We start from the raw sequence: 18,390 nt of genomic DNA, 5'->3' as shown, positions 1-18,390 counted from the left end.
GCAGGGGCTGGGCTGGAGCCTGGCAGCTGAGCTGGGAGAGAGCAGAGCCCTGTGGAGTCAGACATGGGCCTCCCGGGGAGCCCTCTGTGAATGTGCTCGGCCACTCCTGCCTTCATCCCTGCAGGCCTCAGCTCTAAGAGGTGCCAGCTACCCTTGAGCTGCAGAAAAGGGAGGGCAGGTAGCCAGGCTCTTGAATAACACCAAGAACGGTGCCCTGAGCTGGGCACAGTGGCTCACACTTGCAATCAATTCCAGCACTTCGGGAGGTCAAGGTTGGGGAGGATCTCTTGAGCTCAGGAGTTCAAGACTAGCTGGGCAACACAGTTAGATCCCATCTTCATGGAAAAAAAAAAAAATTGCTGGGAGTGGTGGTGTGTGTGGTCCTAGCTACTCAAGATGCTGAGACAAGAGGGTTGCCTGAGTGTGGGAGGTGGAGGCTGCAGTGAGCCATGATTGCACCACTGCATTCCAGCCTGGGGGACAGCCCCTGTCTCAAAACAAAAAAGAAAGGCCAGACATGGTGGCTCAAGCCTGTAATCCCAGCACTGAGAGGCCAAGGCAGTCGGGTCACTTGAGGTCAGGAGTTTTGAGTCCAGCCTGGCGAACGTGGTGAAACCCTGTCTCTACTAAAAATACAAAAAGTAGCTGGGCGTGGTGGCACGCACCTGTAAATCCCAGCTACTGGGGAGGCTGAGGTTGCAGTGAGCTGAGATTGTGCCACTGCACTCCAGCCTGGGTCTCTCACACACACAGCAAAATCTCAGAATAAGAGAAAGAAATAAAAGGAAAAAACGGTGACCTAGAAGCCCTTGGTGCAGCCAGAGGGTCCTTCTTCACAAAGAACTGGGGTTGAAGGGGTGACTGCTCCAAGAGAGGTGACAGGCCCACCTCCCGGGATCCTGGCATCAAATACTCCACCCTGTCAACCAGATTAGACCGCGCAGACCCCAAAGGCAGTCGCTGGCACCCTCAGCTGCTACCCGGGCGCCTCCTCTGGTGCTCCCAGGACGTAGGAGTTATGGGGTGCTCACCTTGGGCGGCACGAAGAACTCCAGGCGGAAGCGTTCCTCGGCCACAGCCCTGCGCAGGAGCAGACGGCACTTCTGCCACTGCGCGGCGCCCCCGGGACCCGCCGCCGCGTCGTCGGCCACCATGAAGCGCAGCGCCCCCTCGCGCTGAATGTCCACCAGCTCCACCTTGGCCGCCAGCGTCCGAGACAGCCGCAGGCGCCGCGTCCACTTGTCGCGGGGCTCGGCGGCGGGCTCGGCGACACGCGGGGCAGCTCCGGCGTCGGGCTCGGGCGAGGCGCGCCGGTGCCACATGTCGCGCACGCCGTCCACCACGCACAGGCTCATGTTGCGCAGCGAGAAGCCCTTGCGGACGCGGGCCTTGATGGCCGCCTGCGTGGACACGTCCTCTGAGCTCCGCGAGTGGCCGTAGCTTGCCGCCTTGAGTGCGGAGGTCTCCGCGGGCTCCGGCTCCATGGCCTCCGCGCGCACGGCTGCGCCCCGAGACGTCGGCCCGGCCACTAGCACGCGGCGCACCTCCTCGCCGAAGACGTCCAGGAAGTTGGCGGCGAAGTGGCGGGAGAACGAGGCGCCGGCGTCGGGCGTGTCGTAGGCTGGGTTGTCCCGCAGGAAGCGGCAGAACTTGTGCGCAAAGTCCACGGCGGCCGCCTGCGCGTGCAGCTCGCAGAACTGCCGCCAGTCCGGGACCGGGACCGGGACCGGGACCGGGGCGGCTGCGGCGGGGCCGGGGGCGGCACCATTCATGGCTTCCGTCCCATCGCAGCCACCTGTGGCTGCGGGCGAGAAGAGCGCACATTGACTTTCAGGCCTGTGATCAGTACGTCCACCTGTCCCCTCCTTCCAGCTCCCCCAGGTGTGTGTGTGTGTGTGTGTGTGTGTGTGTGTGTGTGTACTACAGCATGTAGCATTTCCAAGCAGCATGGATGCGTGCAAAGAAAAAGAAAAAGTGGGGCCGGTACGTGGCTGACACCTGTAATCCCAGCACTTTGGGAAGCCGAGGTGGGTGGATCACCTGAGGCTGGGAGTTGGAGACCAGCCTGGCCAACATGGTGAAACCCCGTCTCTCCTAAAAATACAAAAATTAGCCGGGTGTGGTGGTGCACGCTGTAATTCCAGCCACTCCCAAGGGTGAGGCAGGAAAAATGCTTGAGCCCAAGAGGCAGATGTTGCAGTAAAAATACAAAAATTAGCGGGGTGTGGTGGTACACACCTGTAGTCCCTGCCACTTGGGAGGCTGAGGCAGGAGAATTACTTGAGCCCAGGAGGCAGAAGTTGCACTGAGCTGAGATTGCGCCACTGTACTCCAGCCTGGGCAACAGTGAGACTCTGTCCCAAAAAGAAAAAAAAAAAAGAGAGAGAGAGAGAGAAAGACAACTGGGAAGGCAGGAGGCGTGTCTGCAGAAGGGGTGGTCCTGCATCATTCTCTCCCCAAAACGGTAGTCTCATAGAACTTCAGGGTCATTCCTGGGGCTAGCAGAAGAGGCTGGGATGACAGATACTTTCAAGTGGGTTCCCCATGAGCCTCTGGTGACCTCACTTCCTCAGTGACCTCTTCTGAGGTTCCACAAAGCTGGGCAGAAAGGAAGAAGTCACATGGAATCCCGTTGGCCAGACCTTTGAAATAGACCGAGAACTCGACTCCTTCCTAGAGGTCCAGGCTGCTGTCCCCAGATTCACATAAATTTTTCCTGCATGTAGTACTCCAGCAGCTTCTTCATGATCCCCGGGATCCTGATCTCACTCCCTCTAAAGTCTGTCTTGCCTCGGCGCGGTGGCTCACACCTGTCTGTAATCCCAGCACTTTGGGAGGCTGAGGCGGGTGGATCATGAGGTCAGCAGTTCGAGACCAACCTGGTCAAGATGGTGAAATCCTGTCTCTACTAAAAATACATAAACTAGCTGGGCGTGGTGGCAGATGCCTGTAATTCCAGATGCTTGGAAGGCTGAGGCAGGAGAGTCGCTTGAACCGGGAAGTGGAGGCTGCAGTGAGCCGAGATCATGCCACTGCACTCTAGCTTGGGGACAGAGCAAGACTCTGTCTCAAAAAAAAAAAAAATAATAATAATAATAATAAAAATCTCTTCTCCTCGGAGCCCAGTCATTTCCAGAACTCAGGACTGCCATATGCAGTGGTGCATGCCTATAAACCCAGCACTTTGGGAACCTAAGGGTGGAGGATTACTTGAAGCCAGAAGTTCAAGACCAGCCTGTGCAACATAGCGAGACTCTATCTCTAGAAAAATTAATAATACAAAAATTATTGAGGCCAGGCACGGTAGCTCACAGCTGTAATCCTAGCACTTTGAGAGGCCAAGGCGGGTGGATCACGAGGTCAGGAGTTCAAAACCAGTCTGGCCAAGATGGTGAAACCCTGTCTCTACTAAAAATACAAAAATTAGCTAGGCATGGTGGCGGGTGCCTGTAATCCCAGCTACTTGGGAGGCTGAGGCAGGAGAATTGCTTGAAACTGGTAGGTGGAGGTTGCAGTGAGCCCAGATCACACCACTGCTCTCCTCCAGCCTGGGCAACAGTGCAAGACTCCGTCTCAAAAAAAAAAAATCATCTTGGCTGGGGACACTGGCTTACACCTGTAATCCCAGCACTTTGGGAGGCTGAGGTCGGCAGAGTGTTTGAGCTCAGGAATTCAAGACTAGCCTGGGCAACACGGCAAAACCCTGTCTTTACAAACAAACAAACAAACAAAAAATTAGCTGGGTGTGGTAGTGCACACCTGTAGTCCCAGCTACTCGGAAGGATCCCTGAGCCTGGGAGGGTGAGGCTACTGTGAGCCGTGACGTCACCACTGTACTCCAGCCTGGGCAACAGAGCAAGACTCTCTCTCTCAAAAAAAAAAACAAAAAAAAAAAAAAAAAAAAAAAAAACCCAAAACAATCTGGATGTGGTGGCATCCCTATAGTCCCAGCTACTCAGGAGACTGAGTAGCTTGAGCCCATGAGTTGGAGGCTGCAGTGAACTATGATCATGCCACCACACTCCAGCCTGGTGGTATAGATCCTGACTCAAAAAACAAAACAAAACAAAACAAAAAACCCCAAACCCAAACCACGAGACAGATCAAGTCCCTCTTCCACACACAATCCCCCAACGGTTCCTATTACAGTCAGAGTAGAAGCCAAAGCTCTAGCTGCAGCCCCTAGGGCCTGAGATGATCTGCCTCAGTTTACCCCTCTGGGCACATCTGCTGCCACTGTTCTCTGGCTGTACCTGCCTCCCTGCCCTCCCAGAAGCACAGCAGCCATATTCCTACCCCAGGGCCTTTGCACACGCCTGGAGTGCTCTTTCCTCCACAGTCCCTCACCTCCGTCAGGTTTCTACTCAATGATCAGCTTGGCCTGTAGCCTTCCCTAACCACTCTTGAGAGTGACAAATGCCTCTGACGACAATCTCCCTCCGATGTGCTCTATTCCACCATCCTCCTGACTGCCGGCTGACATATCGTGTATTCAGCTGCTTGGTTGTGTGTCCCCCTCTGTCCCCTTCCCCCGAGGATGCCAGTTTCACAAGGCAGGGATTTTGCCAGCCCTAAAAGCGGCCGTGTCCTCCGTGCTGGGCATATGGCAGGCACTTGGGAAACACTGACTGAATGAACACATGAATGTGTTTGCCACGCCAGGCGTGTCACAGCTGTCCCCGTCTAAGCCCTCACACTGGGCCTGAGGACAAACTGCTTGTTAGTCCCAAGACAGGTCTAGGGTTCTCACCCAGGTCTGCAGTGACTCCAGGGCTTGAGGAGCCTCTTCCTAGTGTGGATCAAATATAGTAGTTCCCTCTTGCCCAAGGGGGGTATGTCACAAGACCCCTAGCAGATGCTTGAAACTGTGGCTAGTACTGAACCTATGTCACTGTTCTTGCCTGGCTGGCTGGTTTGTGTGTTTGTGTGTGTGTGTGTGTGTGTGTGTACACATAGAGACGAGATCTCACTCTGTTGATGAGGCTGGTCTCGAACTCCTGGGCTCAAGCAATCCTCTGGCCTCGGCCTCCTAAAGTGCTGAAATTATAGGCACAAGCCACTTGCACCTGGCCCGCTACGTTTTTTGGATCTAATAACCGACACAGCTCCTAAGTGGTGAGCGGGTCACAGCCACAGCGCTGTTATGCCGGACAAAGGGATGATTTACATCCCAGGCGGAACAGCCTGACGGTGTGAGATTTCATCCTGCCACTCACCATGGCCTGCAATTTACATTTTTCTTCGTATGTCTACTTCTGGGACTTTCTATTTAATATCTTCAGATCTCTGTTGACCACTGGTATCTGAAACCTTGAAAGGCAAAGCTGTGGATAAGAACTAAGGTTTTTTTCTTTTTTTGAGACAGAGTCTCTTGGTGTCTCCCAGGCTGGAGTGCAGTGGTGAGATCATAGTTCACTGCAGCTTCTAACTCCTGGGCCCAAGCAATCCTCCTGCCTCAGTAGCTTCCGAGTAGCTAGAACTACAGGCGAGAGCTACCATGCCTGGCTAAACAAACCAAGATTTTACACGAACACTGAAGGACCTGCTTCTTTCCATCGCAACGGCCTGCACGCTTCTATTTACATTCCCGCGTTCTGGAATCTGGTTCCCCCCAGAATCCCCATTCAAATTCGATTTTGAAGATGCCCCAGTCCAGGAATCCCAGCTGTCTCCTCACCCCGGCTTCATCCTCTTATTCCCAGGCCCCTCCGTCCTTCACCGCTCTGGATGGCTGAACTGTGTGGCTTGGGGCCAGCCGATCACCTGGAGGCCTTGCCAAGCCATTGCCCCTGAGGGCACAGGTCCCATCTGCTGTGTGCACACAGCCCTTATTCAAGCCAGGGGGAAAACTACCAATACTGATGAAGTGGGGTGATGGAGTGAGTGCCCTGGGAAGTCCCTGTCTGAGGAACCAGCCCAGTGTTGGGGCACAAGGGACCATCCTTCTGAGGAACGCAGTTAGAGGGTCCTGCCCTCGCCTGTCCTCCCAGGATCCCCACAGTTCCTGGATGCCCCTCCCTCACAGCGCCTGGGATCACCATGTCATCTCTCCTTGGGGATCCAAACCCTGTAATTAAATGCCAGGTAAAAATAGCTGCCCCACTTCCGTGAGATCATCTGCGAGGCCTCTGGGCCACAGGGCACCGTGGGAATTCCCTTTCCTTGGGGCAAGCTCAGCCATCAACCTGCAGACAATAACCAGGGGACAGCCCCAGGGACGGAACAGGACTCCCTGCTGAGCCCACTTAGCTTCAAGGACAGGTTTCCAAACCAGCGGTCTCCTAGGAGATCCTGCCTTGGTACTGGGGGAGGGGAGTAGGGAAGAGGGAGTTTGGTTTCCTCCGAGAGGCGGTTATTGTGTTGGGCTTCATGAGTGCAAAGAAAATAAAGAGGGAGGTGGGGGCCTGAGCAACGACTTGGAGGCAGGACTTATCAGGACATTGGCGGCTGGGCAGTGGTGGTGTTTAGAATTCATGAAGGTAGGGGGAGGTTGGGGACTGAGGCCCCCACGAGCTTTGCTCATGCCTGACCTTTTCCCTGCCCCATGTTTCCTCCTTTCTTCTCCTAATTCCTACTCACCCTTCAGTAATTAATCCAGAAGCCACTTCTTCCAGGAAGCCTTCCCTGACACCCCTCCTTTCTCCTCCGCTCAGGCCAGCACAAGTGTCTCCTCTGAGCTCCCACAGCCTCCTCCTGCCTGTCTCTCTTGCATGGTGCCAGTTACAGGGTTCTCCAAGTGTCTGTTCTCATGGCTGAGAACACAGAGAGAGTCCGCAGGGACAAATGGAAGGCGTGAGTCGTAGTCCAGGCTCCTGCAACTTGCTTCTTCCCTGAGGGTGGAGGTGGGAACGTACCTGCCACCACCACCACCAGACAGTGGCCGGCCCAGGCCCAGGCCTTGACCTGCGGGGATGGCATTTCCTGGGGTAGAGGTGGGGCTGTGGCTGAGCCCACGAAACCCTGTCCCTGAGCTCCAAGCCCATCCATTTATCTGGTAGGCTAGTGCTCCTGACGGTGGCCATGTCTCTCCCTTAACCATTGGGACCCCCCAGGGGACTCAGAGCTGGTGACCGGGCAGCCTGGGAAGGGTAGGTGGGAGGTCCCTGAGTGAGGTGATTATACCTCCACGTGGGGCAGGCAGCAGCAGGCAGGAAGTCAGCCCAGTGCCGAGTTCTCAGACGTCAATCCAACCCTGTCATCCCCAGCTCTTCCTGCTGGCTGGAGGAACCCTTGATAGGGAGAAGGCACAGAGATGGGGATCAGGGCCCCCGGGGAGACTCCGGCAGGTGGGGCCCAGGTAGCCCTCACTGGAGTCGGAGTGGAACTTACAGAGGAATCTTCCAAGGGCATGGCAGGTGTGCCCAGCCAGGCCCTAAACAGAGACTGGTCTGGGGGGTTGGGGCTGCCTTGACCTCCCCTCCCCAACCCTGCAGGCCTGCCAGCAGCCTGTGGGCCTGATGCCCGGGCACGGCAGCCCTCCGTAGGACCAGCCCTGGATCCACAGGGGAGGCGGGTTGAGTAGCTAGAAAGAAAAGTCTCCAAGCCACAGTGCCAGGGAGGGCCCCACCTGGCTACAGATGGAGAGAGCAAGGCCCGGACCTGGTTCTCTGGAGAGGGAAGGCTGCAGGCCACAGGGAAGGGGGCCTGGCTGTGGCAGGGGCCGGAGTGCGCTGTCCCTGCCCACCCCTGGGACAGGAACTGGGGGGAGGAGACCATGTGTGGGGAGCTTGGGTTCAAAGCATGAGCCCTCGGCTCCCTAAGTGAGTGACGCTGACCACACTCCCAACCTCTGAGCCCACCCTCCTCACTTTCTGGCCACTCAGTGGAAAGACGGGGCAGGAGGTGGTGTCTGCAGTGGTAGAACACACGTGCAGTCATGGGCAGGGCGGGAGCTCCTCTAACTTCTGGGTACGGCCAAGGTCGGTATTTCCAGCCCTCTCTAGGACCTTTGCTCTGCCCACTTTTCACATCTCCCCCGCCTTTAGACCTCTTTTGGCTGGATGTCGGGGCTCACGCCTGTCATCCCAGCACTTTGGGAGGCTAAGGCGGGTAGATCACTTGAGTTCAGGAGTTTAGCAGCCGGGGCAACATGGTGAAACCCTGTCTCTACTAAAAGAACAAAAATTAGCCAGGCATGGTGGCACATGCGTGTAGCCCCAGTTACCTGGGGGACTGAGGCAGGAGGATTGGTTTAACCCAGGAAGCTGAGGCTGCAGTGAGCCGAGACTGCACCCCTGCACTGCAGCCTGGGCAACAGAGTGAGACCCCATCTCAAAAAACCAACCAAACAAGACCTCTTCTCCCAGGAAACCTTCGTCCTGTACCACTCTCGCTCTCCAGGACCCTGTGATCTTTAACTCTCTTGGTGGTCAGCTCTCCTCCGCGATTCCAGGGTGCCAGAAAACCCCAGCTGCGTTGGTGTGGGGCAGTGCTGGCCTGGGTTCTATCCTGGGCCAGGCCCTGTGTCTCTTGGGGCCTCAGCTTCCCTACCAGTAAAATGGGGTGCTGGACCTGTGTGTGGCCTCTAGGGGCCCCTGATTCAGACGCAGACGTGATGGCCTTGGACACTGAAGACTGGGCTGTCATTCCATTAAGACCAGGGACGGGGAAGGACTGCCTCTCCCGTTCACATCCTGCTTCTCTGAGGATTGGTGCTGGAGACAAAGCCCACCCAGTACCCGTACGGTGCTGGGCCTCCTCGGAGCACTGGGCGGTGAGACCACCCTCCCCCATCCATCACACGCCCCCACCTCCGGTTTTCCGACGCTCAGCTGGACTGCCTGGCTTCTCCTCCGGAGGAAATGTTTTTCGTTCCCATCTTGGATGGGATGGGGGCTTCACAGGGGTTTTCGGTGGGGGGGTACGGAGCAAGGAAGGCAGGGGAAGTCTAACGGGGTCCCTGTCCATCGCCTTTCTAGACCACCGCCTCCCCTAACCCCACGACCAGCAACCCAGACAAGAGACCCCAGCCCCCAACCCCGCTAGACAGTCGGTCCAGCAGGCATGGGGGAGGGGGCAGCGGCTTTCCGGTGGTAAAAATAGCGCTGACAATTGGAGGGCCAAAAAAAAAAAAATAATAATAACAACAACAACAAAAAATGTGACTTCAGACCCCGCCCGCGCAGCAGTTCCGGACCCCAAGGCCGGGTCATTCCTTAAAATATTGATGAGTCGGACTCGCCACCCCCCGCTAATGGGCCAGCGACCAATCGATGCGCGGCACAGTGGGCGGTGGCCGTGGGGGCGGGGAGAGCCAGCAGCCCCGCCCACGTCCAGCTGGTGACCCCATCCCCTCCCCAGCACCATCCCAGCCGCAGGAGTCCAGGAGCCCCCGGGAGAGGAGGGATGGTCAGTGGTCCCACAGCGCAAACTAGCTATGCAGCACCCCAAAAAGCGGCACCCCACTGCCAAGAGCCCCCCTTCCTCCTGCACCTCACTTAGCTCTGTCCTTGGAGCAGCGCTCAGAAAACCAAGTACATGAAACGGGAGCGGCTCCTCTCATGTCCTGGGGTGGGCAGTGCCACCTATCCCGCCATGAACCATTCAAGATGGGGAAACTGAGGCCTCTTTTTTAAGATAAAGTCTCACTCTGTGGCCCAGGCTGGGGTGCAGTGGTGCAGTCACAGTTCACTGCAGCCTTGAACTCCTGGGCCCAGGCAATTCTCCTACCTCAGCCTCCCAAGTAGCTGGGACTACAGGCACATGACCCCATGGCCAGGTTATTCTTTATTTATTTTGAGACGGAGTCTCGCTCTGTTGCTGAGGCTGGAGTGCAATGGTAGGATCTTGTCTCACGGTAACCTCTGCCTCCCAGGTTCAAGCAATTCTCCTGCCGTAGCATCCTGAGTAGCTGGGACCAAGCCTAGAGAATTTTTGTATTTTTCATAGAGATGGGGTTTCACCATGTTGGCCAGGCTGGTCTCAAACTACCGACCTCAGCTGATCCACCCACCTCAGTCTCCCAAAGTGCTCAGATTACAGGCATGGGCCTCTGCACCCAGCCCCAGGTAATTTTTTGATATTTGGGTAGAGATGGGGTCTCACTATGTTGGCCAGGCTGGTCTTGAACTCTTGGTGCAGCCTCTTCTTGGGGTACCTCCCTGCCTGACATAAGAGACAAGGCCTCACTCTGGTTCATGTACCCTTAGGGGTCCTCAGATCTTAACAGCACTGGCCCATCCCACTCAGCCTCGCTCTGGACAACAAAGGCTCCTTCAATCCTGCTGTTCCTCAGGCGCCCTCCTGGCCTCAGTGGGGCAGTCCCCTCCCCCCCTCCAGCCTGCTTTCTGCGCCCCTCCCTGGCCAGGACACAGACGATCTTTGGGCAGGCCATCCCTCTGGCCTGGAGTGACTCCCACCCGCTGACCAGGTATGCGTCTTTCTCTCCCCTGCAGATTCAAGAACAGAGCACACAGAGCAGTCTCTGCTTTGCCGCTGCTGAATACGTGGGCGTTGGTTTTGAAGTCCCTCTTACTCCTCACCTCCCCAGAGACCACATCCCCGCAAGGTAGGCCCTGAACCAAGGCCTCCTGCCAGGGCAAGGATGTGGCTGGAATTCCCCAACCCTCCCCTCCCAGAGTATCTGCACTCACCCCACCACCCTGGCAGAAGGCAAAGTAGGCACGGTTTCTGGTCTGAACACTCTTGAACTTGCTGTGACTTTGCTGCAGAGTGGGCGGGTGGGGGCCTTCTGACTGGCGATGGGGACAGGTGTGGATTAAGAGCTGTATACCTCCGTATGTGTTCGAAGGTACTAAGGAGTCTTGGCTGTTCTGAGCATTAGTTTCCCTAGCTGCTCTTCCCTGTAGATAACTTTCTAGTCCAAGGCCTGCCCTGAGCAATGTCGCCTGCAGGCAGCTGTTAGAGCAGTCCTGTGCCCAGGACAACCCCAGGCCTGTCACACAACACTCTGCCTTTGCCACGGCCGTGGAAGGGTGGGAGCCCTTCTGCTGAGCCCCCGGGCTTTTGCAGACACCCCAAGCTTGACAAGCCCTGCCGGCCTGCAGACCGTCAGTCCTAGGGATTCCCACAGTTGCATCTGACAGCTGTTCCCCAGCAAAGGGAGCCCCACTGCCTGGGTGCCTCCTTACAGCCACTTCTGGTGTTAAAAGTCTGAGATCTGGAGCTAGACTGTCTGGGTTTGAATCTCAGCTCTCCTGCTGCCTAGCTGCATGACCCCTTGGACTCTGGAGCCTTAGTTTCCCCATCTGTTAAGATGGAGGTGAGAGCAGTGCTAACCACATGGGGCTGTCATGAAGATTAAATAAACAGTTTGTTTAAAAATCGCAGCTCTGGCTGTGCATGGTGGCTCACGCCTGTAATCCCAGCACTTTGGGAGGCCAAGGTGGGTGGATCACTTGAGGTCAGGAGTTCGAGACCAGCCTGGACAACAAGGTGAAACCCCGTCTCTAATAAAAATACAAAAAAAATTAGCCTGGCAGGGTGGCAAACACCTATAATCCCAGCTACTCAGGAGGCTGAGGTAGAAGAATCACCAGGGGGCAGAGGTTGCAGTGAGCCGGGATCTCCAGCCCTGGTAACGGAGCAAGACGATGTCTCAAAAAAAAAAAAAAAAAAAAAAAAAAAAAAAAATCATAGCTCTATCCATTCCCTTTTGCTCCAGCTGCTTGCGGCAGACGGCTGCAGAGGTACCCATCACCCCAACACATACGCCCAGCCTCCAGCATGACCAGCGTCAGCATTCTGCAACCCATACCCCAGTGGGCCACACCCCTGTTAAAACCCTTCTCCCCTCACATCATCCCTGTAAGAAAGAGGGGGTTCTCATTGTAGAGATGAAGAAACGGGGTTCTCGGGGGGGAGGTGACTAGCCCGCCACACACTGGCCACCACATAGCGGTGGGCCTGCTGTGTGTCAGACGCCAGGCGGGAGGGTCCAGGGCCACAGAATGGGTAAGAGGGGAGGCTGGGTACAGTGGCTCATGCCTGTCATCCCAACACTTCGGGAGGCCAAGGATGGCGGATCACTTGAGGTCAGGAGTTTGAGACCAGCCTGGCCAACATGGTGAACCCACGTCTCTACTAAAAATACAAAAATTAGCCAGGCGTGGTGGTGCAAGCCTATAATCCCAGCTACTCAGGAGGCTGAGGCAGGAGAATTGCTTGAACCCGAGGTGGAGGTTGCAGTGAACTGAGATTGCACCATTGCACTTCAGCCTGGGTGACAGAACAAAGACTCTCTCAACCACAAACAAACAAACAAAAAAGAGGGGTATGGAGCCAAGTTCCAGGTTGGTCGCTTTCTGAGACCTGTTTCTAGTGATCTCCCCTTACAAGGGCACAGTGAGAGGACACACAGTCCCTGTTTCGGGAAAGGAGATGCCGGCCTTTAGAGGATGCGGCACACTGAGAGGCTGGGGGTGGGCAGGGGAATTCACAGAAGGGCTCCTCAGGAAGTGGGGGTCAGACGAGCAGGGAGTGGGGGCCAGGACAGCAAGCTAAGCCAGGCCGTGGGGGCTCAAGAGGCAGACTCAGTCTCCTTCAGGAGTGCCCAGTGCTGGACAGTTCCTGGATGGGCTCTGCAGGTGGAGAGCAGGCTGGGCTGGTTCCAGCTGCACTGGCCCTGCTCACTCCCACCACCCCACCCTGCCTCTCTGGGGTTGCAGAGCAGAGGTCCCTCACTTCTCCAGCCTTGGCCTGAGATGCTCAGCCCCTTCCACTCCCCCAGTGCCGTAAGTCTCACGTGGGTCCTGGCCCAGTCCCTTAAACCTACGGGATGCCCCTTTAGTCCCCAACAACTCATCCCACCCAGCTACCTTCTGGCTTTTCCGGGATACACATACCAGTGCCTCCTGAGACCTTGGGTGGCACCCCTAAAGTCTGAGCATCCCTCAACTCCGGACACTGCAGGTGTCAATAAAGCTTCCCCAGGCCTTTCTCTGGGCTCAGCTCCCAGCCTGGCTGATCACCAGGTTCCTCAAACTCACCACATCCGAGTTCTAATACATGCTCTTCCTCCAGCTCCTGCTTGTCCTCTGCACGGAGCCTAACCATGCAGCCGGGCACTACCCCACCTACTTCCCCTCTTCTGCCCCAATAGCAGGCAGGCATCTGAGCCCATGGAGGCCTTCAGCATGCTCCTTGACCCTGGCCCCACCTCCCCCCTTGTCACCTGCCCCTCCACCACGCCACATGGCTGTGGCCCATCTCTTCCACCAGACCATGAGTTCCTGACTGGATGTCCTCCCCCCACTCCCTGGGTGGGCGCTATCCTCAGATGGGCCGGAAGTATGGGGCCCAAACCCTGCTTCACCCAGAGGAACCAAAAGGTGCTTCACACCCACATAGTGATGCTCGGCCTTGCTCTGCCCAAACAGGTGTGGGCTGTGACCTCGTGTTGAAGGGGTCACACCTGCTATCCCCCTAGACAGAGCATAGCCATAAAACACCCAGCCTGGTGAGCGGGGAAGAGAAACCTCCCCAGGCCCCAGAGCTCTGACCAGCCCCCTGGCCTCATCTGGACTGTGAGAAAGAGTGGCAGGCCTCTACACGCGACCCTAGCCCCATGAAGACAACCGCCAGCAGGCCTGACGTCCCGAAACCCCAAATTCCCTGCAACCCAGGCTGAGTAGATAGGGCAAGAAGTGCCAGGCTGTTGTCAGAGAGGAGTTGCTGGGAGGCCTGGTTTGTTGGCTGCAGGACTTCGGGCCAGTCATTTCCCCTCCCTAACTGTGTGGGGATAATAATAGCACAAAACCCACAGTGTTGTTGTGAAGATGACATGAACAGCAACCCTGACACCCTTAGCTTGGCACAAGTAAGTTCGAAAGAGCTCAGTCCTGGGAAGCCCAGGATCACCTGGGGACCCACCTCCAAGACCCCCAAGGGAAGCCCACCCGTGGGCATCCTCCCTAGGAGACCCACACTAAGTAGGGAAGAGGGGTTTAGACGCTCGGAACAGATTTTTTTCACAAAAAGGGTAAAAAGAAAAGTGTGTGCATTCCAGCATCAGAAGCCAGCCCGCAATGGGGTAGGGCAGGGCTGTTCTTGGATGTTCGTGGAACAGACCTCTAAGGAAGTGGCTGGTGGGAAGGAAACTGCCTCTGAGACCCCCCCAAAAACCGTGATCTACACTAGCCTAAAAGTAGTGCCACCACCGCCACAGCCAGACCCCCCCAAAATCCCTGGAACTGAAAAGTTCTAGGCTACTCTCCCAACCTCTTCCTGCATGGAGTGGCCAGGAGAGAAGGGATTGGGAGAGTTCAAGGTGGGGCAGAGTAGGGGGGGGCTCGCCTCAAGAGGCAGTCAAAACCTCTTGGGGAAACCACACCCCCTGTCCCCTGTCCTCCCAGAGGAGCTCCAGGGACCTCTCTGAGATGCAACTCCTGTGGGTCCCTTAGCCAGGAGGCAGGCAGCACCATCATTTTACAGGGTAGGTAATGTTGGCTCGAGGGCATTGGTAGGGCTCCACCCAGGTCTGACAGCCTAGCCTGAGGCTCTCCCTTGCACCAGCTGAGCAGCGACCCTGATGCCCTTAGCTTGTGCACGTAGATCCTGGCTTATTCGTGTTCGGGGTCTCGGCTGGGGCTGCCCGGTCTGCCCTGCGTGGCTCCTGAGAGGCCCTAGTCACTGCAGACTTCCCTCCCTAAAGGCCTCCACTTCGGGAATGCGGGGTCCGGGATGCGTCCCTGCCTTTGCCTGGCCTCAGCCCGCTGGGCTGGCGCGGTTCCGGCCCGCGCTGCCCGCAGGTTCATCAATGGCCGAGGCCCAAGGGCCTGAATGGAGGGCACGAACCCGCCCCTTCTTAAAGGCGCCGGCCTCCTGGGCACCCTCCACGATCCTCCCGCGACCGGGGAGCTCCCCGGGTGGGCGGGGCAAGAATGGGGGGCCTGGGCCAGAGGGAGGGCGTGCCTGCCCGGAGGCTGTGGCCTGGAGGGGGTCCTTCCGATCCTACACCGTGGCTCTCTCCCTCATTCTAGGTTGACGCCCCCTCCCAGCGCTCCCAGCGTCGGGAAGAGACCTGGGCGCTCCCTCCCCTAGTCAGAGACCCCTCCTCTAAGGGCCCGGGTGCGCTCGCCTCACCACCCGACCCCGGCCCTAGCAGGGGGCGGGGGCGCAGCTGCTCCGGAGGCAGCTCGGCGCCCTCCAGCGGCTCCCCGCCCCGCCCGTGATGGGATCAGGAAGCCGATCCCAGCCGAGGGCGCGTCTCCTCCCTCGCGCGCCCTCGTCCCTCCCACCCGCGCACACAAAGACGACACGCGCGGACCGGGGTGCTTGCGGCCGCTCTCCCCGGTGCAGCGGTGCGCACACAGCGCACGCCCCCGGGGACAGGCGGGGGTCCCGGGGGACGGACCAGGGAACAGGAACCGGGGACCAGGAGGCCATACCTACAGGCGCGCAGCTGCGGCCGAGCGGGCCGGGGGGCCAGCGGAGCGCTGCCCGGACCGCGACCAGGCTCCCCGGGCCCGGTGGCTCATGGCCCGCGGCGGACTGGGCTCTCTCCGGGAGGGAGGCGGCAACGGCGGCGGCTGCTCCCTCTCTCGTCCACCGCCTCGAAGGCTTGTGCGCTCCTTGAGGTCCCGGCGCGTCCCCCTCGCGGCTCTCCGGCGGCCGAGCTCTGCGCGCTCCGAGCCCAGCCCCGCGCGGCGCGCCCCCTGCCCGCAAGGCGCGCGCCTCCCGGCCCCGCCCCCGCCGCGAGCCCCGCCCCGCCCACCTCCCTCGCACCTCCCCGCCCCGCCCCCTCGGCGAGCCCCCGCCCCTCGCGACTCCTGGCCCCGCCCACCGCGCCTCAATGCCCCGCCCCTCCGCGAGCCCCCGCCCCCGCCCGTTTCCCTCGCGCCGCTCAGGCCCCGCCCCCGCCGCGCCCCGCGCCCTCCGCAGAGCCCGAGTGGCGCCGGTGGCCAGCGCTCGTGAGCTCCCCGCGGCGGCGGCGCGGGAACTGCCCGGCCCTGGGGCGAGGGGCTAGGAGCCCGCCTTGAGTCGCCCCATCTGGGTGGGGGGGTCCCCGTGTTGCCGAGCCGGCCCCAGGCCTGGCGCGGGAATCCCCCTCCTCCGCGCGGAGGCGACCCCTCGAGCCCGCGGTGGTGGCCCCGGGAGCGCGGCGCGTGGGGTCGGGGGAATGTCCCGCGCGACGGCTGTGTGGGGACGGACGCCCTCGAAGCGCCTCTCGAAGTGACGGATGCTTCGCGGGAGCCGCCGCTGTGGCCCGACCCTCCGCAGCGGGGACAATGGGAGCCTCGAGGAGGCCTGGATGTCGCAACGGGGGAAGTCAACGTCTGGTTCCCATAAATCCCGAGGGCCCCCTCCCTCCAGCCCACCGGGTGCAGGAAATCGCCCCGGAGCCACAGGAAGGGGGCAGACCCCCACCACCCGACCTTCGCTGTGATGGGGGCCCGATGCCACCCGGAGAGGTGTCAGAGGTCATAGAGGGGGATGAGGAACGACAGCCCTGGCATCTAGCTCAACCCTGCCTGGCTCCAGAACTTGCCCGCATTAGGGCAGAGACAAGTCGGGCTGAGGAACAGTCCTGCTGGGCTTTGCAGGACCCTTGTGGCCTGACCCTTGATGCTGGGGGTGCGGTGGGGAGATTCTGAAAGAGGTACAGGGGCTCAGCAGGCCTGGAAAGGGTCGGAGAGGGGAGGGAGGGCTTCAGCGGGGGCAGAGGAAAGGGAAGGGGGCCGCTCAGAGATGACTCTCATCTCTGCAGATAGCAAGGGGGGACCCCTGGGTGTCTTCTCCCCTCATCTCCCTCCTTGTCCACTATCCCCACCTCTGGAGGCTCTGTCCTGGTCTCCTTGCCAGCTGGAGCTGCCTCCATCCGTCGACCTCCTGAGCCCATACTGACCTCTGACCTTTCCCAAAGCATTTCACAACTAATTTCCCAGGAGGCTGGACAGACAAGAGTTTTTATCCCCTTCTTAGGGACGGAAAGAGCGGGGCTTCCAAAGGTGAAGGTGGAGGGCACAGAGCCCTCACCTGCTGCCCAAAGCCCCGGTGCTGCCCTCCACGGGGGCACAGAAGCCAGGCAGGCCCCTTCCCTGCCCCACACCTCCCCTCTTCCCTCCGCAGGACCAGGCCAGCAGACACTTTAATGAAAGTTTCGGCAGTGGGCAAGCCCTTGGTGGGAGCTGCACATGGGCCTGGATGCCAGGACACCTATGACTGAGGCTGGGAAGAGGCAGGAGGGGGTGCCCAAGAGTGGGAAAGAGGGGGGCTCCATACATGTCCCGGTTGTGGTGTCCACCCTCCCGGGCGAGGGGAGAGCCTGACCTGCAGCACACTAACCTGGTTCAGAGTAGTGGGCCGGACTCCACTGCCGTGATGACCATGGCCAGGGAGGGTCCTGGGATGGGAAGCCATGGGCAGAACAATAGCTCGGATCCATCCCCAGAGAAGAGGAAGTGAGGAGGGCTGGCGGCAAAGAGCCTCGGACCCAGAAGGAGGAACTGATGGAGATGTGGAAGTGGCTGTGGGGGTGGAGGGGGCGTGGTTGGCCAAGAGTGGCCGTCACTTAGCTGGGGATAGGAACAAGGGTCGCGGAGGACAGGCCCATCCAGGGTCCCTGAGGGCAGGAGGCTCGGGGGAGGGGGTTTGGATGAAGTCCCAGTGGGGGAGATGATGAGGGGTGCTGGGAGGGGGACCCCAAAGAAAGGCCCCTGGATACACACGCGTTAGACTGTTAAGAACTAAAATGAAGACAGAGGGCCAGGCGCAGTGGCTCACGCCTGTAATCCCCGAACTTTGGGAGGCCAAGGCGGGCGATCACTAGGTCGAGATCGAGACCGTCCTGGCCAACATAGTGAAACCCCGTCTCTACTAAAAATACAAAAACTAGCTGGGTGTGGTGGGCACCTGTAGTCCCAGCTACTTGGGAGGCTGAGGCAGGAGAATCACTTGAACCTGGGAGCCGGAGGTTAGAGTGAGCCAAGATCATGCCACTGCACTCCAGCTTGGCAACAGAGTGAGGCTCCGTCTCAAAAATAAATAAATAAATAAATAATAAAAAGTAAAATAGAGACAGAGGTAGCACAGGGGGCTCTGGCGTGGTGGGCTGCAGTGCGGGACCTGGGTTTACAGCCAGCCTTGTTGGCCACCTGGATGATGAATGGGTTAATGCACCCGCTCCAGACCCAGCGAATGCGCTTCTCCATCTGGGGCTGGGCTGGAGGTAAGGTGGCCCAGAACCTGTGGCTCAGGGGGGCTCCCAAGCGAGGCTGGTGCTCAGGGCGACTGGTGGGCCTGGGCTCTGCAGCCCCTGGCAATTGGCGGCCCATGGGAAAGGGGAGCAGAGAAAGGGAAGCAAAGATTCCCCGGGAACTGACGTGGACCAAGACACGTCACACACCCACCCACAGACCAACAGGTGGTTTTTTTGTTTTTGTTTTTGAGAGTCGCCCAGGATGGAGTGCAGTGGTGAGATCTCGGCTCACT

The 18,390-nt window shown here is 58.7% G+C and overlaps 2 protein-coding genes across 11 annotated transcripts in view; both read right to left on the bottom strand.

Annotated features, from left to right (window-relative positions):
• Window positions 1-17,746, bottom strand: part of SH2B2 (SH2B adaptor protein 2) — a 38,662-nt gene extending 20,916 nt beyond the window's left edge. Inside the window, exons 1-2 of one of the 10 annotated variants that reach the window (XM_074390319.1) lie at window positions 17,245-17,746; window positions 1,032-1,801 (exon numbers count right to left, since the gene is read on the bottom strand). In XM_074390319.1, coding sequence (XP_074246420.1) covers window positions 1,032-1,801; window positions 17,245-17,344 — 870 coding nt within the window. In that variant the 5' untranslated portion in view covers window positions 17,345-17,746. Of the gene's footprint in view, window positions 1-1,031; window positions 7,471-15,347; window positions 15,636-17,244 lie in introns of those variants that run through there. The other 9 variants (XM_074390318.1, XM_074390313.1, XM_074390312.1 and 6 more) reach the window with 9 other exon arrangements.
• Window positions 7,623-13,014, bottom strand: LOC141582496 (uncharacterized). Its single transcript, XM_074390703.1, has 2 exons — window positions 12,948-13,014; window positions 7,623-11,134 (listed from the first exon to the last, which is right to left on the bottom strand). The coding sequence occupies exons 1-2, from the start codon at window positions 13,012-13,014 to the stop codon at window positions 10,215-10,217; spliced, it is 987 nt and encodes a 328-aa protein (XP_074246804.1). The 3' UTR covers window positions 7,623-10,214.
• Window positions 17,747-18,390: the final 644 nt, after the last annotated feature.

Source organism: Saimiri boliviensis, chromosome 20 (genome assembly GCF_048565385.1).
Source record: "Saimiri boliviensis isolate mSaiBol1 chromosome 20, mSaiBol1.pri, whole genome shotgun sequence".
Taxonomy (NCBI): Eukaryota; Metazoa; Chordata; class Mammalia; order Primates; family Cebidae; genus Saimiri; species Saimiri boliviensis.
Note: the sequence above shows the minus strand (reverse complement) of the source record. Positions and strands in the feature narration are given on the sequence as shown.